This window comes from Arachis duranensis, chromosome 9 (assembly GCF_000817695.3).
Source record: "Arachis duranensis cultivar V14167 chromosome 9, aradu.V14167.gnm2.J7QH, whole genome shotgun sequence".
NCBI classification, from domain to species: domain Eukaryota; kingdom Viridiplantae; phylum Streptophyta; class Magnoliopsida; order Fabales; family Fabaceae; genus Arachis; species Arachis duranensis.
Genome location: NC_029780.3, coordinates 111,374,687 through 111,402,379, shown reverse-complemented (window position 1 = coordinate 111,402,379; position 27,693 = coordinate 111,374,687). Strand labels below are relative to the sequence as shown.

At 34.6% G+C, this 27,693-nt stretch overlaps 4 protein-coding genes across 9 annotated transcripts; 2 read left to right on the top strand and 2 right to left on the bottom strand.

Annotated features, from left to right (window-relative positions):
- Positions 1-878: 878 nt before the first annotated feature.
- LOC107467528 (40S ribosomal protein S29) lies at positions 879-2,098 on the top strand. The gene is made up of 3 exons (XM_016086650.3): positions 879-1,046; positions 1,690-1,789; positions 1,920-2,098. The coding sequence occupies exons 1-3, from the start codon at positions 985-987 to the stop codon at positions 1,926-1,928; spliced, it is 171 nt and encodes a 56-aa protein (XP_015942136.1). The 5' UTR covers positions 879-984; the 3' UTR covers positions 1,929-2,098.
- A 6,649-nt stretch (positions 2,099-8,747) lies between these two features.
- On the top strand, positions 8,748-14,514 carry LOC107467506 (QWRF motif-containing protein 2). Of its 2 annotated transcripts, none has more exons than XM_016086627.3 (6): positions 8,748-10,430; positions 12,482-12,601; positions 13,063-13,179; positions 13,269-13,358; positions 13,794-13,901; positions 14,007-14,514. In XM_016086627.3, exons 1-6 carry the CDS (start codon positions 9,006-9,008, stop codon positions 14,085-14,087), a joined length of 1,941 nt encoding a protein of 646 aa, XP_015942113.1. In that variant the 5' UTR covers positions 8,748-9,005; the 3' UTR covers positions 14,088-14,514. The 2 variants fall into 2 exon arrangements, with proteins under 2 accessions (XP_015942113.1, XP_015942112.1); XM_016086626.3 differs by having other exon boundaries at positions 13,791-13,901.
- An 837-nt stretch (positions 14,515-15,351) lies between these two features.
- LOC107467266 (LOB domain-containing protein 38) lies at positions 15,352-16,021 on the bottom strand. Its single transcript, XM_016086304.3, has 2 exons — positions 15,817-16,021; positions 15,352-15,737 (listed from the first exon to the last, which is right to left on the bottom strand). Exons 1-2 carry the CDS (start codon positions 16,001-16,003, stop codon positions 15,454-15,456), a joined length of 471 nt encoding a protein of 156 aa, XP_015941790.1. The 5' UTR covers positions 16,004-16,021; the 3' UTR covers positions 15,352-15,453.
- Positions 16,022-18,672: 2,651 nt separating this feature from the next.
- LOC107467375 (BTB/POZ domain-containing protein NPY2) lies at positions 18,673-23,537 on the bottom strand. Of its 5 annotated transcripts, none has more exons than XM_052253729.1 (5): positions 23,413-23,537; positions 21,367-22,242; positions 20,851-20,920; positions 19,586-20,761; positions 18,673-19,440 (listed from the first exon to the last, which is right to left on the bottom strand). In XM_052253729.1, the coding sequence occupies exons 2-5, from the start codon at positions 21,426-21,428 to the stop codon at positions 18,874-18,876; spliced, it is 1,875 nt and encodes a 624-aa protein (XP_052109689.1). In that variant the 5' UTR covers positions 21,429-22,242; positions 23,413-23,537; the 3' UTR covers positions 18,673-18,873. The 5 variants fall into 5 exon arrangements, with proteins under 5 accessions (XP_052109689.1, XP_015941938.1, XP_020986945.1 ...); XM_016086452.3 differs by having other exon boundaries at positions 23,167-23,531; XM_021131286.2 differs by lacking the exon at positions 23,413-23,537 and adding an exon at positions 22,888-23,088.
- Positions 23,538-27,693: the final 4,156 nt, after the last annotated feature.

The following is a 27,693-nucleotide window of genomic DNA, read 5'->3' as shown; positions in this document are numbered from 1 at the left end:
GTGTTAGCAACAACCCAAAATGTATTTAATTTAAACTACACCCAATATGTGTTCAATGTTTTATCCAAAAAATGTTTATATGGTAGATTATTATTATTAGGATATAAATGGAAAAAAATATTGAATTGGTGTAATTACATTAGCCATTAGTAAGGGGTAAGTCGCGTCACTCTCGATATTATTGTTTTAGTGATGAAAAATAGTCATAGGACTAACGTGATGCATTTTTTTAAATTTAGAAGATTAAATTAGAGTAATTAAAATTTTAAGAATTAAATAAATATAACTCACAAATTTTAAAGACCAAAGACCAAAATGAAACTTAATTCTCCAAACCATTTCTAACATAATTTGTTTTGGATGTATGTGTATTTTTTAGCTTTTGAATTGTTGAATTTAGTAAGAAAGAAAATAGTAGAAATAGTTTTGATTTTTAATTCTAAAAATAAATAAATCTCTCATTAAATTTAATTACAAATAAATTTTTGATCTTTTATAGATAAGAGACATGAAAATTGTTTAAAATCCAAACCATCGCTAGAAAGACTTATACACAGGTCAAGGACTAATCCGCCGCGGTACTGAGCTCCATTTAAGGGCTTGCCGTTGGCCAATGGGTTGCTGCATGGCGGGATTCGAACTCCCGACACTTGTTTAAGCGGACTAATGAGCTAACCACTAGACCAACCCAACTTGGTTTATTTATTATTTTTTTAAAATAATAAAACGACACTTTTTTCTGGTCAGTTTCAAGGAAACTCTAGCATGGGCCTATTTTAATGGTGGGCTTTAGTTACAAGTTTCAGGGCTTTTTTTCTTCGTCACTGGCGACCCATCAAGTGAAAAAAAAAACGGAAACCCTAATTTTAGGTTGAGAGCTATAAAGTGGCATGAGCAGCTTCCTCTTCATTCTCATTCTGCAGCTACCTATTTTACCTTTGGATCCAGCGAACCACCGTAGCAGAAGCAGAAGAAGCAATAGCCATGGGTCACTCCAACGTTTGGAACTCTCACCCCAAGAACTACGGTCCTGGTTCTCGCACCTGGTATTCTTCTTCATCCTCTTCACTTCTAATCTCTCTAATGTTCTAACCTTGTTATATTCCTTTTGTGCTTTAAACCTTGTCTATTTATCTTGGATCCTGCCAATAATCATGTTCTATGGCACAGTCTCTGCTGAGTTTTTCTGTTATATGTCTCTTATTTGTATGGATTATGTGATAGTGATTGCAAATTAGATGCGTATGATTTAGGGTTTATGACTATAGGTTATAGATTCTTCATATTGAATAAAGACATTGACCCTACGTTAAGGATCTAATGGGTCCCTTCTCCCTTTCTACAATTCTAGCTTGTATTGTTGCTGCGTAAGCTTGTGAGATTTATACGAAAAGAAATTGTGTGCTGTTGAATACTTGAATAGAAATTTGTTGGGTGCATATGTGGTGTAGACGTATAGTTTGTTAATTAGCCAACTTTAATCAACTTCTTTTAATTATAAAATTATTTTAACCCGTTTTTGGAGAGTTTAGGGTTTAAAATTAAGAATGTAGAATTTAGGATCAGAAACGTTGACTGATACTCTCCGAAAGGAAAGTTGACTTTCTAGTGTAACTCTTACCTGATGCAGTTTGATTTTGTTGATAGAGCTTTGCTGACAGTTTTTTTTTTTTTTAACTTTTTTGTCAGCCGTGTTTGTGGAAACTCCCATGGATTGATCAGGAAGTATGGGCTCATGTGCTGCAGGCAGTGCTTCCGCAGCAACGCTAAGGAAATCGGATTCATCAAGGTATACTGAGCTTGCTGCTCTCAGTTGTTGCCTTTGCCCTAATCCAATTTGCTGAATTGGTTGCTTGCCTTTGATTTGTTATGTGTAATGTCTTGATTCTCATTCCAATTCTTTTTTCTTGTTGTTGCAGTACCGCTGAAGGGTTGCATGGTTGGTCAGATGCCCACCATACTATTTTAGAATTTTGCATTAGGGATGTGAGAATCTTAAAGGAGTTGTTTATGGCAAACTAGTTTTATTATCAGAACTGAAGCAGTGGAACTATGAATATTTTATTTTAATATCAATTGTTTTTGACTGTCTGGTATACACCACCTTTTGTTTGATGCATTAATCTTCCTTCGTGCTATGTGAATTGGATTCTATTCTTAATGGTTATTTCTTACACGATTGAAAACAAGTTTAACTGATAATGGGGAGGCATTATATCAGGTGGGAAAAAAGTTGGGACGCTATAGTTTTATTCGTTGCATAAGTTGTTTCTTTGTCTTCTAATTTCATCTTTGAATTAAATGTGATATTTCCCACGGTATTGTCTTGTAAATTGACTATCATTTATTGAATGCTGGGCGCTGGGGATTGAGATTTAGATAAACATAAATCTTTAGATAAAAATAGTAAAATTAAATTGTATAAATGCAAAAGCTAGAATTCTACATTATTTGAGCAACTCGAGTATTCTCAAATTCTAGCCTCAGGAATTCACTTTGTTTGGGCTATAGTGCATTTCTTAGTTGGGTTTATTTTAGAAGTGTGAGGATGGAGCTATGTTTTTTTTTTAATTTAAATGGAGTTTTCACTAAGGTTGTCAAAAACTGAAGAAAAGAAAAGAGCTTCTTATGCTCCAATGAAAAATAAAAGATGGTAAGCGATGAGTTACATATGAAATTGTCTTTATAAAAACCATTTTTAAACGTCTGTTACCTTATTAAAAAACCGTTTCTAAAACCAAACGTAAAGATTATGCTAATAACAGGTCAATTGTCAACGCTTTTAATATATAAAATATATATTAAAATTTTAAAATTTCCAATTTTAAAATAGAGCGCCATGATCCTATATATATATATAGAGAGAGAGAGAGAGAGAGAGAGAGAAAAAGTATAGGTAACCAATAACATTTTTAAACAATGTTTGAACAATGTGAATTAATAGGGTGAAAAAAGTAAATTGATCTTAAATTTAATTAGTAGCATTAAACTCCATACAATGTTTACTGACGCACTTACATTTGTAAGTTGGATATGAATGAAACTAGACACAAACATTGAAAACAACTGAAAACAAGTGAAGGTGGTGGCTGCGTGCGACCCACATTGAAAAGAAAAACAAACTGAAAGCACAAAAACACTGCTCATGTTTACCTGCTTTTACCCTTTATTAGTATGTTGTACCAAACACTTTGCTCCTCCTCTCTAAATTATTCCCTTCCTCTCCAAGTTATTTCAACTTCATCTTTTCCTTCCAATTATTATTCTCATGCATGAATCATTCACCTGCCATTCTCCATTTCATTTTTTTATATCTTGTCTTATCCACCTTTTTCCTATCACCATCCATGTGTCGTCCAGACAAGTATTCAGCAAATCAAACATGTCCTTCGTATTGTTACCTACCATTACTAAATTAGACATTACAAACGTCCTCACGTTTCTTTTAGGGTAATAACATACAATGGACTCTAATAAATAATAAATTATTAAATAAATAAATTACTCTTAAAAGTTTTTTATGTTGGAAAATATGGATTCAAATTATGCTCAAGTCACCTTATTGTTAAGATTATAAGCACAACGCATCAATTTTCACTAAGAATATATCGTTACACAAGTAAGCTGTCATTTTCGGGATATCTTTTTCTCACAAGAAAACAAGAATCATACACTACAATTATTCAACTTTCCACACAAGTTTATATATACTGCATGAAATGCTATAGCTTTGAAAATGCAGAGAAAAAGAAAATTATTGAAAAAGTAAATGTGTAATTGTAAGCAATGATACAAGAGAATAATCCATTACACAAGTAAGCTGTCATTTTCGGTATCCCTTTATTCTTTACAAGAATCCTTCTTGTAACTATTTTTGATCTATTCACTGAAGTTTATGCTGTGATGAGATGCTAATTTTAATGGTCAAGGAATTTACTGCACAAGATACTATGGCTTTAAGATAGGAATAGAAGAGGAACAAATAAAGGCTCCTTCCATGGCTTCCTCATTTTGTGGTAAGCTATGCATAATATTTTACTTCCATTTTTATCCATCCAAAATATCTCGGGCTAAACACTCCAGGAATTAAACAGAGAAGTAACGACTACGTTGATTGCAACAAAAATTAAGCCATCCAGAACAGAATGAAGTAAGGTTATTATAAAGAGTAAGAAAGAAAAATCAAATGTTTTTAAGTCTGAATATAATAATAAAACATATATATTGACTTAAGCGTCGGAGTACTTAAAGTCCATGCACCGATGATTTAGAGTATATGAATGAATGACATATCAAAACATGTAATTTCGTAATTTTTGTGGAGGTCACAAGCCTGTGAGGACAATCTATAAAGAAATTTCGATGTCTAAGTCCGTAGTGATTTTTGGGTGATAATAGTAAACAAAGTCTTACATTTTCTTTTTCTCTCTATTATATCTTTTCCATATAACTGTATTTACTATCTTTAAGGCTGCGTTTGTTTGCAAAAACAGAACACTGGAATATAAACACAGAGACACAAAATCGTATTTGGCAGAAAAGATATGGATAGAGACAATGTGTCCAGAGACACTAAACACAGAGACACTAATAATGCTTGTCCTGTTCTCAGTGTCTTGTCCTGTCCTGTTCTAAAAAACAAACGCAACCTAAATGTATGGTTTTAATATGATGATTTGATGATTTGGCAGTTTCGTGAGTTAATGACTTCATGAATCTTAATGACATACTCGTTAGTTTTTATTGAGCTTATAACGTGATATTCTCATTTAATCATATTCTTGGTATATTAATTTTGTGTAGAACATGTACAAAGTGACGTAAGCCAGGCAAGAAGAAGAAGATGATGATGTTTTGTGTGTTCTTTGAGTACTCAAAAGCTTTTTAGCTCAACAAATGAAAAATCAAGGATCTTGAATCTTTGGCTTCAAGGAATATTAACCCAAAAGTAATATATTATAATAACTTCATTTTGGAATTTGGAGCATGCAGAATAGCATTAGCCGCCAATATATATAATACGGTCACCAACCTTGTTGTATATTCCACATTTTTCTCTTGATAAATAAACAATTAATAATCACACACTTTTTTCTCTTTCTTTATTGTTTTCATTTCTGGGCTTGTGGGGTTGCGGTGGAAAGGTGAAGCAACGTTGGAAAGCTATGGGACAGAAGCAAAATATTATTCTTAATTAATAATACAATACTATCTTCTGTTATTATATATATGTCTATGTCTATAATCACTTCCCAAGCAAACTAATCAAACCCCCATATCTTTTAAGTGGGTGTTTACTTTTTAACCGATTATTCCATTGAGTGTGGCTTAAGTCACATGCCTTCAAAGATTATGCACTTTCTCATCATTTTTTTTATATATTTGCCATGGATGAGTGATCCATTATTAAGTGGGGCTATCATCACAGGACACAGATTATAGATTTTATCTATTTATAATTATGGATCCGTGATTTTAAAGCTAATATATTATTATTTGGCAATCACTAATCAGCAATCTGGTTATGCTAATAACCAACTGGCTAAACAGTAATCACTCTCCTTCCCTTCTGAAGTAACTAGTTATAGTGGATAATCATGTTTGCATTAACTAATTATGGGGAAAAAAAAAGAATTCAATTAATTGAACCCAAAATCATAAATTTCTCTCAGGTTCTTTCAGACAGTAAGATCAAGACTAATTGGACAGAGTTGTTGCTAGGCCTCACAAAATTTCTGATGTAATTATGTGCTGTCATACTCTAATAACATTATCACAACCTATATGGCACATTTTTTGACATAGACAAAATGAAAGGCATTTCATAATTTGCTTTCAATACAGTTCTTTGATTGCTTCTCTAAGGTGCTCAACTGTATCTCATTTTGGTTTTCAACTACTTTATAAAGTCATCCCACGTCAAATTACTTGTATATTTCTGAATAATATTCAATTTGATGTTTGCTTCATGTGCTTCGTGAAGATATACAATTATTTATCCTTGAAACTAGCAGGAAATTTAAAATAATTATACAGAATTATATCTCCAATTATGGTGAGATATGATCTGATTCAAGTATCTTGTAACTTAATTATGCTTCTCAGAAAGTGCATTTAGATTGATAAGATGTCTTAGGCCTAATTGAGAATACTGAACTGTAACACATTATTGTTGTGTTTTGTCAAAGTTTAATTGTATATTTATTTTCTTTGTATTTGAGCACAAGCATTGTTGGATGAAAGTTAGTAACAGAAACAGAATATTAAGGAATCATACATATATAAATTGAAGTGGCTAGAGAGCTAGAGGTAAATGGCGTTTGTTTTCAGATACTGGTGACATTGAAGACTGATACGTAGTATTATGTTTAGTGATGGAACTAAAATTTTAGTCTCGGATTCAAAATTTCATAAGGTAGCATTTTGATAGAGACTGAGACTGAGAGATGGAGATTAAGAGACAAAGATGGAAATAAATTTTAATATTTTATTTGGTGCAAAGTGGAAGATAGAAATTGAAACAAGAATAAAACTCTAATTTAATTTGCACAAAGGGTAAAATTGAAATTAATTAATTGAAATGAGGGTATTTTAAGTATAAAATGTTATTAAAATTTCAGTTTTCGTCTCTAAAAATTTCAGTCTCATGTGTCCCTACTTTTTGAAGGTACTGAAATACTGAAATTTTAGGAATAGAGACAGAAATTTTAGTACCAGTATCTGAACCAACCAACAAACATGATATTGAATCTCAGTTTCTCAGTACTTCAAAACAAACGCTACTTTAATTAGTACCTCTAGAAAGTGAGGACACAATCACGCAGAGGACTGAAATTTTTATGGATGGAAACTGAAATTTTAATAACATTTCTTCTAAAAATTATCATCATTTAACTTTTCAAACTTCAAATCTATCTTTCAATCTTCATATTAATCTTAAATTAAACATAATACTTAGACTGTATAACTCACTCTCCGTCTTTCAGTCTCCGTCTCCATTGGAAACACAGGAGGATGCTGATATGAAGAAATGAGATCGATGCGTTCAAAGGGTGCAATGAGTGGGTGTAGAGGGACAGGGACATATAGCTAGAAAGAGATGTGGCATCTTAATCTGCAGGTTAATAATAATCAAATTGATTATAGCTTAGCTTGCAAAAATCACTATTAGCCCTTTATTTGGTTGATTATGTCTAAGCCTTTATGGCCCAAAATAAATTCATTGATGGCATCAACCACTGTATCTGCTTTAGAGCTCCTTTCATGAAGGGGTTAGCTCATTCATCTCTTTCTCTATCTCTCTCACAAATCTCTCTGTTTATTATTAATTACTATTACTAATTTTATACATATGCAATATACACACGTGAAAGTAAGACCCATCACTTTCTTGTATTATTGTTTTATGAAAATCAAACACTCTGCTGCTTATACGGCAAAATTAATATTTCACACCAACATGAAAGAGACAGCCTCATAGCTGAAATGTAATAAAAATTACACATTTTTTCACTGCGTCTCTAATTCGGTAAATCAAGAATTAATGTGCTGTGAAATTGAGTTTTGTTCAAAGAACAATAGATTATTACATACATAATACGAATAAACTTACTTAGTTAAATCTTTTTTTTTCATTAGATAAAATAGATAGTATAGATATCGTTTTGATTATCGGATATAAATTATATACTTGAGTTAAATATCGTGATTATTCAAATTTAGCAAATAATTTCTTTTATGCTTAGGAAAGAAGGAATTTTTGTTTTTCACTCCATGAGCATATCCACCAAGACTAGTACTAGTTTTATTTATTAAGCTATGTATAAAGTCAATGCCCCTGCCTCAAGTAATGGAACAGTTAAAGGTAATCAAGAAGGAAACTAATGGAAACAAGCTACTAAAAATTGGAAATGATGCTGTGTGTTTACACAAAAATATATGAAAATTTGCTTCTTTTCTTTTCTTTCTTTCTAATTTTTTTTCCCTTCCTACATTCATGTACTTTTAATTCTAGAAAGGTATCATTCATTGCTATGGCTTAGTTGAAGACTTGAAGGGAACAACATTATTACATTAATGTTGTATTTGGTAAGATGAAGAAATAGATAACAAATATCTACTAATGTATTTAAGCATCTAAATATGTGTTCAATTTGATTTAGTTATTTTCCCTCCCAAATCTCTTCCCCACCAGGCCACCAAATAATGTACGACATGCCAATCTAGCTACTAACATAATTAATATTTCCAAGAAAATAAGATTGATGTAATATCGGTTAACGAAAGGGATTGGACTAGTAAACCTTATGCAACTAATCCTTGAAGACTCCATTAAATTGGTCACGGTTTCTGAAATAAATATTTTGTACTGGAAAAAGGGAACCAGCTAATGCTAATTAAGGCAATAACAAGGTGTTTATATTTTCCCCTTTTTAACTTTATATAACAATGTAGGTAACTTTTAAACTCTAATAATAACACAAGCGGTAATAATGCAAACACTACAAATTAAAATGGTTAGTAATAAGAAAAAGAATATTAAAAATTCAAGTCTTCCAAGTAACATAAACTTGTTTATGATTCCTTCCAAGTAAAAGGTAGCGAGAAATTTAATTCACATCTGAGAAACTATATAGAGGATAGAATAAAAGAAGAGGTAAGTAGTAGAATAAGAGCACTAAAATTAAATAAATGGTGATTAGCAAATTAATTTGATTAAGATAACGTTCCTCCAAAGATTGAAGCCATATTCATTGTTTTAGTTTTACCTACTTACTTGGCTTTCTCACCCCTCTTTCTTTCTTTCTTGTCTCTCTCTAAACCCTCACAACCTGGAACGCTATTTCTCTCACTGTTGGTCGCGAATACTGAATCTGGCGCATACCCATTTCGCCGTTCTCCGCCATACTCGAATCCCTTGATCTAAACCCTCAACCCCCTTTTTAGTAAATGAGGCAAGCAATGTGAGGTAAAGTTCCCACCTTTATCCCCCAAAGTTCCTTATAATGGTGGCTGCCATTTCTGAAACTGCAGCAGCTTCAACCGACCCATTACCCTCGAAATCCACCAATGGCACCACCACCACCACCTCTACCATACCTAGAAGACCCAAGGGGAGGCAAGTTTCTTCAAGGTACATGTCTCCTTCACCCTCCACCTCCACCACCACCACTTCAACCTCAACGACTTCAACTTCTTCGTCTTCCACTTCTTCTAGAAGGTTCCCTTCTCCTCTACTCTCTCGCTCAACCAATTCGTCTCATCCTCCTTCAACTCCTCTCCTTCCCAACCGTTCCCAATCTGTGGGCCGACGCAGGCCCAGCAGGCCCATGACTCCGGTTCCCGACAATGCCGCTGCCGATGTCTCCTCCGCCGCCGCTAAGCTTCTTGTCAGTTCCACGCGGAGCCTCTCCGTTTCGTTCCAAGGGGAGGCGTTCTCGCTTCCGATCAGCAAGGCCAAGGCCTCCGCCACCGCCACGCCGCCTTCTTCCGGCAACTCCAGGAAGGCCGCTGCGACTCCGGAGCGGCGGAGGTCAACTCCCGTGAGAGGAGATCAAGGGGAAAATTCAAGGCCCGGAGATCAGCACCGGTGGCCGGGTCGGACCCGGAACCCAAACTCAGGTCCGAATAGCCTCTATAGGAGTGTGGATTGTACTGTTGGAAATGGGGCTGGGAAAGTGGTGCGTGCATTGCAGCAATCGATGGTTTTGGATGGTGGTGGCAGTAGAAGGGCTTCTTTTGGTGGTGGGGTTGCAGGGTTGAGTTTGGATTTGGGAAAAGCTGAGTTGTTGAAGAGTGACGATAATAAGCATAATAATCATCATCATGAGTCTCCATTGGTTCCTAGTGATCTCACTGCTTCTGCTTCTGATAGTGATAGTGTTTCCTCTGGTAGCACTTCAGGTGTGCAGGATTATCCTTCTGCTGCTGCTAAGCCTCGCGGCATTGTTGTTTCTGCCAAGTTTTGGCAGGAGACTAATAGCCGCCTGCGCCGCCTGCAGGATCCCGGTTCACCATTGTCAACAAGCCCTGTCTCTAGAATGGTTGGTACAACAAAGAATTCTCAGTTGAGAAGGTATAATAGTGGTGGCCCTGTCTTGTCTCCAAGAACCATGGCTTCTCCTATCAGGGGTAATCCAGGGCGGCCTGCTTCACCAAGTAAACTTTGGGCATCTTCTACATCCTCGCCTTCGAGGGGGATTGCCAGTCCTGTTAGGGTCAGAAGTGCTGTTGCCAGCTCCATCAGTAGTAATTCTAGTAGTACACCTTCTATTCTCAGCTTCTCTGCTGATGTGAGAAGAGGGAAGATAGGGGAAGATCGGATATTCGATGCACATACATTGAGGCTTCTGTATAATCGCTATGCGCAGTGGCGGTTTGTTAATGCAAGGGCAGATGCTACCTTCATGGTTCAGAAACTGAGTGCAGAGGTATGCTTTTAGTTGCTTGAAATTGGGGTGTCAATTTTTTTCTTCTAGTAATTGTGTCATGTCATTGAATGCTTATATCCTGCAGCATGGTTTGCAGAACAAACAATTTAGATTAGTGAGGATTACATTTGATGTAATGTGCCTTGGAGTGCATCATCAGACTAATAATTTTGTATAACCATGTGCTGGAAGTTTAAGAGGCTAGAGTCTTAGGGTGAATGATGAATGTTCTTATTGCTCAAACGAAAATTTGATGCCTGATTTTAAGGGAATATGCAGATGCAACGCTTAAGTTCATGTTGGATTGTTGGTAATAGCATTTTTTAAAATTAATCACAAATCACTTTTGCTTCTTTGGATAGAGCTACACTGTTCCTGTATCTTAAATATCTGAATCTTCTAGCCTTCTATGGTGTGAAAGTCTTCTAGTGTTTCCTCTTCCCACAACTAGTTATCTGCTGGCAAGTCCCACAAGTGTTGTTGGTTTAGGGGCTGGGTTTTCCTTCATATTCTCTCATCTGATATTTAGGGAGGGCAGGCTATTGAGTTGTTTATCTAGAAGGCTCCTAGGTATTATAGAATACTTATTAATGAAAAATTAATTATATACTTCTTGGATTTAGTATTTAAGCATGAAAAGTAAAGATAGTATTATTCATCTTGATGTCAAGAAATGACTTGCATTGTCACAAGGTTTATCCCATTAGGTGCTAGCCATATCTCTTTGTATCAATGTCAGGATGCCCCTTCCTCTTGTATAATTTCTTTTTCTATAAAAAAAATAGAAGAAAAAAATCAACCATTGAATAGAATCATTCTAATGCTCATTTGAGAAGGGTGTTCTCCATAAATAAAGATTATCAAGGAGTTCTCCAAAATTTCTAGCCCAAGTATGCTAACGTACTATTAGAAATGGAAATGCTTGCAGAAAACTTACATACATGAGATTGTTTATCCACGGTAAGGAAAGACAACATGGTTTATGTATTAGTTGAACAATCATACCTTTTCTGGACCAATAGTCATACTAACTCTGGAAATTCGTTCAGAATACTTCCTGCCTTGTTCTGACCGAAAAATTATCTTGTCAGTTTGACAACAAGAAGATGCTTTATAACAAAAGTCTGTGTCTTGATTTACTAGTGTCATTCCATTTGCCAGTCAAGTTTACAACTAGTTACAGGTGGAAATTTACAAGTGGTTAAAATGGACCTTGTTACCAGTGGCATCCCAGTTTATGACTCTCCTACATAGTGGGGGGTGTGGAGAATATAAGCATGTACCCACCCAAACAGAGAGGTTTCCACAAGATTTGAATCCATGACCTTAAACACCGGGCATTGGATTAAGATCCTCTAAAGTGAGAAAGTTGGTAAAGTTGTAGAGTGAGGAGTTAATCACTTTTAAATTAAGATAGTGGCGCACACATTTCATGAAAATTATAAAATCAATAATGATTAACCCTTCACTTTACCACTTTACCAACTTTCTCACTTTAGAGGATTCAAATTCCTGGGCGTCAAGCAACCTTATCATTGCACCAAGACTCACCCTTAGCCTTTTTATCTATGTTGAGGAAGAAAATCTGTAACATGCAAGATAGAGGATGTTTGCAGGCCCCAAAACTTTAAGTATATGAGCTGAAAATAGAATAGTTTAGGTTTACCTTGAGTGAAATTCCTGATAGCATAGCTTGATCTATCATTATGATGGCATGAGGTGTCTAATGAAAGTAACACTACTAATTTCTTACATCATATTATAGGAATAGGATCAAGAAACGTATTAGTATTAGTGACATTCAATGGTTTGATTCACACTTCACAGTTGTTGGATTGTACAATGTTCCAGAGTGCTCATCGTGAGAGGTATCCACACACTTCTAAAGAATGTTTCCTGCACCTGGTTTTTTTACTGGCACTTCGAGTTCCATGTGTAGTGAAATAATTCACTCCATGTTTAGGATGACAACATCTGTTCTGTTGGCTGATAACTGTACTACTAAATAGTAATGTAGTGTTAGGCTAACTTAAATGTATTTCATTGCACAGAGGCATTTGTGGAATGCATGGGTTACAATTTCAGAACTTAGGCATTCAGTCATACTTAAAAGAATCAAGCTGGTGTTGCTGAGGCAAAAGTTGAAGCTAACTTCCATCCTAAAGGGACAGGTATGGTTCAGGGTTTTCAGTTTCAAATGTAATACCTATTATGCGTGTATGCAGTGCATGTGACTCCAAAGTTGATAAACTTAATACAATTCTATATTGTGTTTTTGCATTATTGCTTTAAATGCCTGCATGCACTTGCTGATGTTTTTATATCTTGATGCAAAGTTGGTTTCATGATTACATGAGAATCATAATCTAAATGCATTTAATCAGTATGCTTTTAATAATGCTAAGAAAAAAAAATATTTTTTTTTTTTTGAAACCAAGTTGGGTTGGTCTAGTGGTTAGCTCACTAGTCCGCTTAAGCAAGTGTCGGGAGTTCGAATCCCGCCTTGTGCATGCAGCAACCCATTGGCCATGGTAGAGGTAGTGATGATGTTTGGAGTGAGAGAGAGAAAAAAAAAAATATTTTTATTAACATTATTTCCCCGATTATTGATGTTTTTTCTTCTTGGCCATAGATTTCTTATTTGGAAGAATGGGCCCATCTAGATAGAGATCACGCCAATTCTTTGCTTGGAGCAACTGAAGCTTTGAAGGCCAGTACCCTCCGTCTTCCGGTTGTTGAAAAAGCAGTAGTATGTGCCTCTTGTTTTTCTTTCCTTCTAGAAACACTCTTCACTGTTTTCAATTAGACTGTGAAATCTTAACTGTTATTCTTTATCAGGCGGATGTACCAAATCTAAAGGATGCTCTGGGGTCAGCAGTTGATGTGATGCAGGCAATGGCATCCTCTATATACTCTCTCTCATCAAAGGTGATTTTTATTTTCTTGTGTTTGTGCTTCTCAGCAAGGTGCCTGTGTTCTTTTAATTGTCGTCCATTGGTATATGTAAGGTTGTATGGAGTGAAAATGTGTATAATCTTTACTTTCCATATTTTTGTTTGATTCTTGGTTTTCTTGAATTAGTGGGGTTGATGAAGCAATCAGTCATTGGACCTTAAATTCTAACATGACCTAAAAATCATGGTTTGCATAAAAGCTACAAGAGAGAAGCTTTTGTTAACCAAACATGCTAAACCATAAGTAGCATGGTCTAAAAGCTTGTTGGCTCAATTTTCTAGGGGGTGCCACATACTCATCGCATGGTTCATATGTAGTACGGACTAGGGAAGTGGGAATGGGGTAAGAGATAAGAGGATATTTACACTTCTATCAGTATGTCTAAAAAACACTAGTTTCTTGTAGCAGGTGGAAGAAACTAACTGCTTGGTGGCGGAAATCGTGAAGGTGACCTCAAAGGAAAGGTTTTTGCTTGAGCAATGCAAGGACTTTTTGTCCTCATTAGCAGCCATGCAGGTAGTCATGTTTTTCTTTTTCTTTCTGAAGATCTCTCTCACCCCAATTGACCAATTTGTCTATGAATTTCTTATTGGTATGTTGTATGTGTAAATATTGTTATAGGTGAAGGATTGTAGCTTAAGAACGCATATGTTACAACTATCTCGAGTACCAAGTTGCAGCTGCCTGACAACACATGTGTAGAAGAAAGAACTCAACTGATCCTTATTTGACAGACTGCTCACTCTTAATGCTAACACTACTCTCAGCCTTTTTATTTTCCACGGGGTGGAGATGAGATGATAACACACAACAACCAACAAGGTAATAATCATGGAGAGTTAACAGCTGGTGTTTTGGTATTTCATTTGACAAGTTTTGGAGCCTCGTTCTGGTGTGGTCTTGTAATGTGTCTTTGTGTGTAGTATATCTTTGTGTCTTGGATTTCAATTTACTAAGAAAAAAGGAAAAATAGGTGGCTTTCCTCTCTCAGTAGTTAGCTAGAGTTGTATACAATTACCTTGTCACTTGTCATCTGAGGAAAGCAGTGTCTATGTATATAAATCTATACTATATGTAATCAACTAATCATTGTTTATTAGGGAGTATGTCGCCTACTTCATTTCAATTCCTCCTCCCATCTTTCACTATTTTATTTTCTGATTAGCAGTTTTAGCAATCACAGGCTTCACTTGATTTTGCACAAGAGTAAAGGCTGCCAAATTGTATATTATTATCATTAAAATGTTTTTTTTTCTTTTGGTTTTTTTTAGCATAGCCCACTACACCAAAAATGGGAATGCAGGCCCATTCTCTGCCACCATATGAAAAAAAAAAGATCAATACAAAAAGTTGATATAAATATTTGATTTAAGTAAATGACTCTTGGAAGAAGTGAAGGGGCAGTGATATTCACATTCACATTTCTGTACATGCAATACAAGTCTTGTATTTTTGCCTTACCACAACAAGCAGAAGCCAGTACCGTACACATTGTGAGTGATGCAGATGTCATATTTGATGTGTGATAATATATACAAGCCCCATTTTTTAACTATTATTCTTCAAGATTCACTTGGATAAAGTTCACTAGAATTATTTCCTACCACTTTAACTATTTTATTTACACATCTTTTGCGTTATTGTTATTTTAATTTAGCACTCGGCAAATTAAAGCAAATGAAATTCTTTCTATCCATGATGGACCCCCTTTTTAAACAGAAGCAAAAGCTTTTATCCTTTTACTTAGTATGAACGAGTTGCTGGCCCCATCAATGATCATACTTGCATGGAAAAATCTCCCACTTGCTACGACTAAATGCGAAATGAACGTCATCTCATATTAGGAGAAAAACGGAGATAAGATTTTAACTCTGAAATTTTAATTCTAGAGATATTTTTACATAAAATTGGATGGAGTAATATGGATGCGGTAGTCGGGAAGCAAAGATTGAAGAAAACAACACTCTTGATGATGAATATAAGTTCATTTATTGGTTATATATAGATTAGTGATAAGTTGTTAATTAAAGGCATTAAGCATGTTGGTAGCAAATAAGAAAATTGAAGGTCATAAGAAAAGCGTAAGCAGCTTGGTATCAGTCGTTTGAGAAGGCCAATGATGAGTAGTTGTTGTGTTGCTGGGTGGTTGCTTCTTTGATTCAATTCTCTCTTCTGATTCTGCTTCTTTCAAATGATCACTACTTTCCGTCAAGGCGGCGCCGCCCCCTCGCAGCACTTTGTCCACCGCGGACTGGCAGAGATGCCAGTTGCCTGTCGAGAGCAGCCCCACTGCCCCACTCACCGGATTTATGGTACGACCCACTGCCTCATATAGAAGTGACTGAAACAATGCTGTCAATAATAAAATATCTCAAATTATTTAACGGTTTTCAGTTAAATTATTTAACTAAAAAATAAATTATAAAATTACCGGATCTGTGGTTGGTGGGAACGGAGGAAAGGAAAGACATGAGGTTGGCGCGGCCGAAGAACTTGGCGACGAAGAGGGTGGCGTAACCCTGTGCTCGTGGATTGTCCTGTATCCACACCAGGCAATGTCGTAGCATGCACTCTTCGCTGCACCCTTTTCGTAGCACACGGCATCCATTGCAGCTCATCCTCTTTTCTTTTATCGACTACACTCATTCTGTTACCCATCCTTACTATATAAACGGATTAAATATTCATTTTCCGTCTCAACGTTATATTACATCATCCTCCCCGTCATTATAAAATACATAATAAAATATAAATACACATTAATAATTAATTTTAATATATAAAAAATATTTTTATATTATTTAATTGAAGAATATTAGAAAATAATAATTTTTATATTTTATAATTATTAATTAATTATTAATAATATTTTTAATAATATAAAATTACATTAATCAGGATAACTATATTATAGTAGAAACTAAAAGGATTAAAAATGATATATGTTTAATTTTTTATGTATTACTCTAGTTTGTAGGGGTGCAGCTAAGAAGGAACTAGGAAGGATTCCAAAGAAATGGGTGCTCATATAATATCTGCTCTGCTCAGGTTCTCCGCAATTTTTGGGAATTCTCCGCCACTTGGATTCCCAGTTTGTATCAACGTAAATTACATTTATACACCAGCTTTTATTTTTCTTTTTCTTTTTTCTCGTAAATAATTCTCCATTCATCTTTTATTTATTATTTACCTTCATTTCAAAATTACCCTATAGTATAGAGTGAACTGATTCCAACTAAAGAAAAGCGATAATGACAAGTTGATGATGATCTGGACATGAATATATAGTGGAGCATAGAAATTACAGAACCAAGTTGGATACGTGGCAATTGGCATCTTTATCCAAAACTTGCATTCTAATCACAAGTGTTTAACGTCGTCTTTTCCAACATCAATTTTCTTTGCGGAGAATTAGATTCCTATTATTTAGTTTAATTTTTTTAGCAGCTCGTTATATTACATGCATCTCATCTTATGTGGCTTAATTAATAAATGTGATTCCATTAATAAATGTGATTCCACCACGGTATCAATTTCTTAATCTATCTATTATATATTTCTAATTTTATTTCTAATTTTAAAATTAAAATATATCATGTATCTTTTTTTATTATAATTAAAATTAAATTTTTTTCTAAAATTAAAAATTTTTTCTCTCTTTCTTATTAATTTTACAACCAAAATATATCACATGTTATTCTTTTATTATTGTAATTAAAATCAAATCTTTTCATTTTACTAATTTTACAACCAAAATATACCACATGTCACTCGCTCATTGCAATTGAAATCAAATTTTCCTCCTTTTTCCTTTCTTTATTTCTGTCATTCTTTCAACCACTCTATCTATTTTATATATCATTATCAATATCAATGACTAATTATTAATTTGACAATTAAAATATACAACATGACCTTCTTTAATTATATTAAAATTAAAATTGAACTTGAAATATACTATATACTTATATTATGTATCATATATTATTATCTAATTTAATAATCAAATGTATTACATGACACTCTCTAATTTAATATCTTCCTCAGCCTAATTTAAATATATTTTTTATCCTATAATTTATACTATCAAAACAAAGTGGATTATAATTTTAAAAAATTTATATTTCCATAATATTATTACAAAAGTAAAAATATTAGTTTAAAACTAGAGGAGAGGGTCCGGTCTGGTCCGGTCTTCATAGATTATAATTAACTCAATTTGATTAGGCCCTACACATTTCAAAACTTAGGATTAGAGAGGAAATTAAACACCTTAGAATCTGTGTCCCTTCAATGCATTAAGAAGACACATGCATAATTGGTCGTTATTGTTATGCAGGCACCTTTCAATCAATTTGACCTTTCTTTTAAATGAGTTCAATTTCATCACATCTTTATAAAAGATGTGAAAATATATAAATAACCAAACTTACGGCCTTGATAAACTTCTGCCACCACTCCTTTGTAATCAACGATTAAATTTTAATCTAGATTTTTCTAGTCAAACCTTGGACATAAACGACGTGTGATGAAAGGTACAATTAGATGCTATTGAAGCATAGTAACTATTGGATATCTCTATTATTTCCATAAAAAAAATTTTATACAGAGTTTTATTACTTGCTGCCGCGGCACAGTTATATGGCCTTGGCCTAAGGACAAGTGTTAACGTTGATTTTGTTAGTATTATTGTAATCACTAGAAAGTTTTGTATGCGATTAATGGGTGCCGGATGACTATACTAATTAATTAAGAATGGTTGTGACGTGCATTTTGAAGCATGTTTGTGTGGATTTTACGGAAGCAACTTTTGTATCTTTTTGATGTAATGATAGATAAGCAAAACAAATAATGGGGTCATAGTTAAATTACAATTTATTAAGAGCACTAACAGCTGAATTGAGTTGTTATTTTTTGTCCATATTGTAATGTTGGAAGTCTCACTTCGGATTACACTTGCACCAGTTTCTTTGTATCATCATTGTCAAATAAAAAGAAAAAAAAACCTTTGAATCTTATATAAGAATCTACAAGTAGCCGTTAAAAATTATTATATGCAAATCAATAAGTGGTTTTGACTTAATGGCTCAAAATAATGGATCCAGCACAAGCTTGCAGTTCCACAAAATTGTTAACACATGTGGTATCAAGCATCCCACCCACTTATATCTTGATTCTCAACATTATAAGAATTTAATCTGAAATTAGGCAAGATCAAGAATATTAGCACATGAGATATTAATAAGTTGTCAGTAACTGCTCTTATGAGACAAGGTAACTAACTTGATTGCAATTAAATAATATAGCTACTTTCAATTTCATAGGATAATGATGTCATGGTTACATGATTTTCCAATCTACACAATTCTGCTATTTTTAAACTATATGTACCTTAGTGTTGGGGTCATGTTTGGCATAAGAAACTAAGCAAAAGAAACAAGCAAAAACAAAAGAAAAAGGAGGCAAAGAAAATAAACCAAACTTAATTTCATGAAACTGAATGTCTCCTATTTCTGGATGGAGTGGATTTAACTTCTTCTGGATTAGCAGAACCAATACTATCTGATGAATCAGAGCCACTATTTTCACCTTGTCCTCCTTTGCTGGCCCATTTCTTTATGAATGACTTCTTTGACCTGAGCAACCCTTTCATCTTTCCAATCACAGCTTTGTCCATGTTTGGTTTGATATCTACATCTTTCTCATTACCACCACCACCATTGCTCATCCTCAATGATGCAAGTTCCCTTCTTAATGCCTTCAGCTCCTCAGCTGTGGCCACAGCATCCAATTCGTCTTCCGGATTGGTTGTCCCGGACCTCGAGCTAGCGTTAGATACATTGCTCAAATCCTTGTGTCCTTTAGGTATGTCCGGCGTGCTGGTACCGGATGATGCAGCACTCCTTACCTGCTCAAAGTAAAGTACCTGCACAACAACTCGCAATGGTAGCCTCTCATTTTGCACTGCATGCATGCAGGCATCAACAGACAGTTTTCTGCAATCCATTAGTTTGCAAATCCTCTTTTTGTCACCTTTGCTGATCCCAGGGTGCTCCTGTAGCATTATAAAGCAAGGTTGAAATAAACAAAATTGCACTAAACAACTTTCTTAAATGGTGTTAAATGTTAACTACTAGTATAGATGCATACTTTATAGCTAAACTATAATGTAATAGGCGAATTGAATCGAAAACTGTTACCTTAAGATATGTGTCGATGGCCCTGTAAAGGCCATCGTGAGTAGGACGAGAGATGCTTGACACTAGATCAGCAAGATCAACAAAATCTGACAAAGGTAAATTGGGATCCTTTGCAACTTCGGCAAGGTATCCATCTATGAGTTTTGCAACCATAAGCTTGGAAGCATCGGATAAAATCCCAGGATTTCTTATCCCCACAAGCTCACCAGCACCTATTGATTCGATCTCAGTGTTGTGATTTTTCATGAAGAACTCTCTTAAAATTTTCTGGACTATACTGACATCATAGATTGTAGTTTCTTTATCCGGTGCTCGAATCAAAATATCACTAACAGAAGCCTCCTCCAGTTGCTGCCCAATTCTCCTTACAAGCTCTTCTTTAGCCTTATCCCCTAACTCTACGAAAATGGCAGCTTTTAACAACTTGAGTAAGAACCTACAAGAGATGCTGCCTTTCTCAGTAGGTAACAACCATAGGATTGTTTCGACTATTAGCCGTTGCTTTGATATGTCTCCACAGGGGATCATTCCCTTGGTGAAACTTGGTAATCTTCTGTAAGCATAAGCTTTCAAAGCTTCACCAATTACCTCATTAGGCTGAACTCCCTTGCTTTTAATACTTGTAATTACAGACTTGTACAAATCAACTTCAAGCTCACATAGATCTTCAACCCACCAGTCTTTTGGTACTATCCGAGTTCTGATTTCGTTCGGATCTGAATCGATCCCATTTTCCTCCGGAAGCTTTCTCCGGTTGTAGGAGTAAGACCAGTCAACTTTGGATACATCAACACATGCCTTGTTGGCTATAGATTCAATGCAATGGCTCACCACCTTTAAGTCCTCAGCCAATGGTAGCATAGACTTTGAAGTCTGAAGAAGTATGATCGAATCCTTCCAACTACGGAAAATGCTAGAGCTAAGGAAAACATCAATCTTGTAAATGAGGTTTCCTTTCTCAATTGTCTCATGCATTCCAAGGTACTCTGCTGCACACCGAGTTGCTATTACATTGTAAGCATTCAGGGTAACAGTCATCCCATAGCAGAACTTAGCACATATCTCGAAGGCACTTGCGCCTCCCGGAATGTCACCAATTTGGACATCATCTACATTTTCTTCATTACTGAGGGAGATCATCTTCTGTAAGCGAGCACTCTTTGATAGAAGAGGGAACTACATAGATGAATATTTCAAATATCAGTAACATATGATATCAAAAGACAGATCCATTGATGTATATATTTTACTGGTTTGATGCATACCTTATGTAAATAAAACTTTACATCCCCAACACTAACAATGATATCTGATACCAACTCACTGGCCACATACCTGGACATGAAATGCAACTTGTTAAGAGGTGGATAATAATAAAGTACAATAAACTAAGATGTTTTGATCAAACCATAATTTTCCCACTTAGATTTTATTTTATACAGGCTATTCACATTCCTACATTTTATATGGATCTGGAATGAAGGGAAGAGGATTTGTTTATTGAATTTTCCATTTTCAAGAGCAATGAATCAGGAACTAAGCATAATCAGACTATTTTTCTGTGTACTTGAAGCAACCAAACACAACACATTCCCTCAATCACTGAAATTGACCTTCAAGGACTAATCAGAGAGATTGGGGAGGAGAATGAAATCATAATAATATATTTTAAAACGGAGCAAAGAGAACAAAACCATTACAATCAAACAATGTACTTCACATCATAGCCACAAAACAGAAGCAAACAAGAATGTGTATAAGGAAGACAAGAATAATCTAACCTGACATTGTTCCCATCAGTCTGAAAGGTATCTGGCTTAGAACCAAGTTTCATGAACTTCATCTTTAACAATATAAGATCTGCTTCCTCTCTGAAAATGACAACTCAAAGAAGAAAAAGACCACTCTCCACCAATCAAAAGCTGAATGCAAAGTCCAACAAGCTCCGGTTAGGCCCACCAAACATCCCTCTCTATGTATGAAGATTTACCAGAAAAGGAAAGAGAAGAGTCTACTACCCCAGCCAACTCACAGTGAGATATGCATCCAAGGTTCTTGGTTTTCAGTGAGTAATAAAGAAATGGTATGTGGAGGAACAGCTTAAATACCAAAGGAGTGTGACCGAATCTTGACAGCAAACAAAGGCAGAAGCTGAATCAAAGAGAGAGTGATATATAGTTATATATATAAGAAAATGTTCTAAGATGGGGATTGTCCAATTTTTTAAGTAAAGGTTCTCTTAAATGGGAAGAGAAGGCAGTAAGAGTTTGTTTCCTTGGTCGCCGGCAAAGCCCACGGAGTCCGGGCGCACCGAGTCAGCTCAGGGGACATAGCCAACAGACTAGTCTCACTAAACAATTCTCAAATCAGACACACACCACACACACAAATCTGACTCCACCTCACTTTCCCATAATTTCTTTTATCCTTTTCACTTTCTGATTCCTCTGTTCCCTTTTCTTCCTTTTTTTAAAGCCACTTCAAGATTCACAACACCAACACCATCATCTAGTGCCTCTAAAGCTACAAGTTCCAAATCCAACACGTATATATCTATCTATCTATCTACCTATCTTCTTATACTTGCAACAATGATTTATTTTTTTAAGCCACTCCTTTTCTTTTTTTTTTCTCTTTTACCGTTGAACTTTGAAAACCTGCAACCGAAAACAGCATCTTGGTATCAGAAGAAATAAACCACCAAAACTGTAGACAGAAAGCATCTTATTGTTAAGCATGGAATAAATGAACTAGATCACAGAATATGGTGTTAATTAATGCAACAATCAAACATTAGCAGCTACTCCTACTTGCAAGAATATAATCATAAACAAATTCTAGCTGGAAAAACCCATGGAATCCACCAGAATGTGGATCACACAAATCAAGTAAAATAATGAAAGCAAGATCATAACTTTATGGTGTGTGTGGTGTCAAACCCTCCACCCCACATGAAAGAAATATGTGCCTCAAATCAAACTGGCAAATAAATCACAAGGACAGGCACCAAACTTCACTCTCCGTGTAGTTCCCCACAAAACCCAAGACCAAGACCCTTTTTTTTTTTTTTGCAACTGAGGGAAATATATATATACAACTACAACTTACTACCAACAAAAAAAGGCACACAGAAATAAAGAAAATCTGCCAAATTTGGAGCTAAAATAACCACTAACTAGAGAGGTTAAAAAACAATAAAATAATATACAACACTGAAGGTGGAGATGAAACAAGAAAAACCATCTAGAAACAGTAAAGTGAGAGAGAAGGAAGGTAAAAGAAGAGTGGCCCTAAGATCTTACAGCAGAGAGTTTGGAGTTTCAGTAGAACAGGAACACAACACTGTTGCTGTGCATGACAGTGTTATGTGTGTTTGTCAAGTCAGAAGAACAAACAAATCGAGACACAAACACACACACGATCACAATCACAAGCAAGCCAAAAGCTTTAAGAAAAACCAGCACAACCCATCAGAGAATCTGGTGTTGTTGTTGTTGGTTCCACACTCCAAAGTACTCATACACACACACACACACTGAAAACGCACAAAATGACAAAGTGATAAGAAATGTTGCATGAACCTTGCAAGCTTCAATGTTACCACTTTTTTGGCTGGTTTGCCACACCATTCCTAATGCATTTTGCTCATTAATTTTTGGTAAGAAAGTAAGTAGCAGAACATTCAATTTCAGAAGGAAGGGAAAGGAAAGGAAAACAAGCACATTCAGGACATTGGTGAGTGTTAAGCACGCCAAAACTGACACTACAGCCTTTCTTTTTGGGTTGGGAGAGAAGAGTGAGTAATGGTAAATAGTAGTTAATGAAACCTCATTAAATGGCATCTGTTATCTTCTTCATATCATAGCATTGATTCAGTCCTAATCTTCTTCTACCATTTTCATCATCACTCTCACTCTCTCCTTTTCATTATTTGACAGTTGGCAACAGAAGTACCACTTCCTTGCTTTTCTACTTCTCCTTCTCCCTCTAATATTTCACTCTGCTATATTATTATCAATATATTCAAATTAACAATATAAATCTTGTCTTCTATTATTTTGTGATTTTCTTTTTCAAAATTTTTATTAGAAAAGGTTACTATGGGTATTAATAGAGTGCCTAACTTTATTGATTGTTAACTGTTAAATTATAATATTTCACCTTTATTTTGATCATGTTGCTAATGATTTGTGTCATGTGAACATAAGTCCCAAAGTTACATGCATATTTGAAAATGTAATTAATAATTTAATTATGCAGGCTCTAAGCTGCCGCACAGGATTAGTTGAAAATCCACCTATCTCTTAATGGATTTTAAATTTTTAATCCTCAAATGATATGATAGCTTATAAATGAAGTAATAAATAGTTCAAAAAGTCAAATCAATCAAATATATTAACAGAATATTAAATTTAAAGAAAACTGATAGGCAATATTTTTTCACTAATCCTTTCAATACAAAATATATTTCACTAAAGTTTCTTAAATAAATAAATAAATAAAATAACAGTGGATCAGTTTATGCTTTTGACCAGATAGATGAAGGAAGCACATTGTATTATGGAATCACCCAAGAATATATCATATTCCCCATTTTGAACACATCCCTATAATAGTGCTATAGTCTGCTATATTTTTCTCTTTAAACAATAACACACACACTCTCTCTCTCATGCACATGTTTAGGTCCCCCTTCCTTCCTTCCATGTTTTTCCTAAAGTCTTAAGAAGATGTCTAAAACTAAATTATACACATGCTGCTGACTGTATCACACCACAAATACTAAATATTCCACCATTCTAATATTTTTTTAAGTATATTCCTTCACTAGTACTTGATTCTTCCAACTTTGAGATTGTGCTAGCTGGTTCAAATTCAAAGATGGTAGTGGTGGAGTGGAGTGTCATGACTATAATAATAATAATAATAATAATAAGTTTAATTAACTTAGGTGAAAGAAATTACTCCAACACTAGGGAGATTCCCAACAAGGATTAGTCAACGGCTAATGGTCACGCCCAGTGCCAAAAAGTTCCCAAACATTGCCTAATTTTAACAATTAATATCTCAAAAGAATATAAACCCTCTTACCATAGTTGTGGTCCTAACATGCATTTTAAACCCTTTACACATTAATGTTTTTTTTTTTTTACAAAAAAAATAAACAATGATGAAAAAACCTGGGCTGTGATTACTAGCATATATATATTTTTTTCCAAAATGTATGTTGTCAATTTGTGTACCAATGATCTGCTGTATATTTATCAATTTATGTCTACAAAGATATGGTGTATAGTGAGAAAAAGATTTGAGTGGGGTGGGGGACAGTGTAATCATAATGAATTGTGAGAATCCTGTAACAGTTTTAATGCTGCAGATTTTGTGCATAAACCCTGGTGTCTTAGCTACCAAAGGGTACTACTTGTTTCCTTCTTGGACTAAATTAAGCAACTTTGCCATTCACAAACTCATCATGTACAAACCAGCCACATTGAGAAATTTTTGTACGGTCATAACTTAATTCATCTCCCTTTTTTTTTTTTTTCCTTGCTTGTACCAGAATTCACATGGCTTATATAATAACATTGGCTGCATGCAACTGTATGCTAGCTAGCCAGTACAGTAAAAGAATAATTAATCATACCCTTAGCTTAGCCATAATAGAAATTATAAATGATAAAGCATACTATTGTCTTATCAAGAATTAAATATACTTTGAGTTGATATATATTATATTAAAAAAATGGGCAGTGGTTGATGGATGAATAACTTTAGGAGTTGTATGGAGATAGAATGAGAAGATTGTTTGAAACTGGGTAATCATGCAAAGCTATGACATGAAATAATACTCTAATTATGGCTATAATCGTAAAAGTGGGGATATATGATATGATATGATATCTTTTGCACATAATATGCAATAATGTGGCATGACTACTTTTGTGAGCATGATTGCATGGTAGCATGCGTTACCTGATTCATATGACGTTGTTCTTTTAATACGTGTGTGTGTGTTTTATTCAATTTAATATAAGGGGGAACGTGTTGGCGCAGGGTGAATTGAATGTGTAACGTGATATGGTTGGTGCACTATATTAAGCATAGCTTTCCATGATTCCTGCTTATGACAGAAATAAGAAAATTAAACTATATTCGTACTACAAAAGCATATGATGCTATTAAGGTGCAATGGAAAAACTACGAAAATAAAAGAGCCAACCAAAGTCATCCATATACATAGTATAGAATTAGATATATATTTTTTTTTTTAAATGAACAACTTTTATTTTTCCCAGTAGATTCAGTGCATATATGAAAAGCTGCCTTATTGGTAACATGTGACTCCTTTATCTTAATTTTCTACTATCATATACGGGATACAAAACACACGCAACTAACTCACCCTCTTTTAACTATCTACTGTATAACCAACTTTAATAGATATATAAGAAGAGGATTTGGTTAAAATTAACAAATTTGCTTAGTGGAGAGGTGTATTCTTTTTTTCTTTGTTTTCGTGTTACGTCAATCTTTTATTGTATACGCAAATCAAAATTCGAACTTTTAATAATTTTTAGGTAGCGTTTGATGGAGAGATAAAAACAGGAAAATTGATATTGAGAAATAAAGAGATAGAGATTAAGAGACAGAAATTGAAATAAATATCAGTATTCTGTTTGGTGCAAAATGGGAAACATAAATTGAAATAAGAATGAAATTCTAATTTAATTTGTACAAAAAGTAAAATTGAAATTAATTAATTGAAAAGAATGTATTTTAGGTATAAAATATTATTAAAATTTCAGTTTCCATCTCTAAAAATTTTAGTCCCCTGTGTCTTCACTTTTTGGAGATAGAGACAAAAATTTTATTACCAACCTCTGAACCAACAAACATAATAGTCTCTATCTCAGAATCTCAAAATAAAGGCTAGTTTAGTAAATTTGCTTAGTGAATTCATCGCTACACCAACCAAACTTTTTCTTTTTGCGTGTATTCTTATTGTAGGCTTCCTCTGCTCTCTTCTTTTCTTTTTCTTTTTTAATTGTTAGGGTGACCAAATATTTAGTAGAACTGGGCTTCACTTGTAAGATAGCTTTATTTGAAATGTGACTTTGGGCCCGTCTAAATAAAAATCACTTTTAGGCCAATAATAACATTGGCTTTCTTGCAGAGGCCCATTAAAGCACAAAGACATAGTCCATTTATAACAACTCGGACAAACAGAAACTTAATAAGGACCATGCCCACTATGACCCAGATCCAAAGTCGGAAAGAAAGCAACAACACCATGTGCATTAAACCCAACAGAAATCTTGTACATACTATTTTTTTATTTTAGTATTCTCAATCCAAGAAGTAAGGATGAATCCAATGAAAATCTAACAATAAAAATATTAAACAATGTCAACAATTAATATATCGAATATTAAATTTAGGGCCCCACTACACATACAAGCAAATAACGCATACAATCCTTACAAGTTGGCCCAACTCAGGTTTAATCCACGCGCACTCCCTCCCTTTAAATGGAGCGTCAATTTCACGCGCGTCACTCGAACGATTACGCTTCGAAAAAACCTCTCGTTATGGCTCACTCTTCCTCTTCTCCTTCAAAGATAACACAAATCCTCAAGTTTCGAGCAACATTCCAAACAGAAGAGACATTTGAACTCGTCGCGAATAATAGCAGAAACCATCAACAAAATATTATTCAAGGTACGTTATTGTTTTACTCATCTTGTACATTTTCCACATTTCTGTTTCTGATTTCGAAATCGAAGAACTATGTTTTACTGTTTTTCTATGTTCTTCTAGGTTTTATTGATCTTCTTGTTCCAAGAAATTGAACACATGGTGAAAATATATTTGATCCAATTATAAGTAAATTTTTTTTCCATAAGTAAACTCTCTCTGGTGTATTCAAAATTTCTTATTTACAGGTACTATAATATGAAGTGGTGATCCAGATAGATTGGAACCCATATATGACGGTCTGCATAGAGATCTGCATAATACACCCAAACACAGACAATAAATACACCCGATAAAAAATTAAATTTACACCTCTGCTGCAGATTTTAACCCAACACTACCTGAAAGCCACT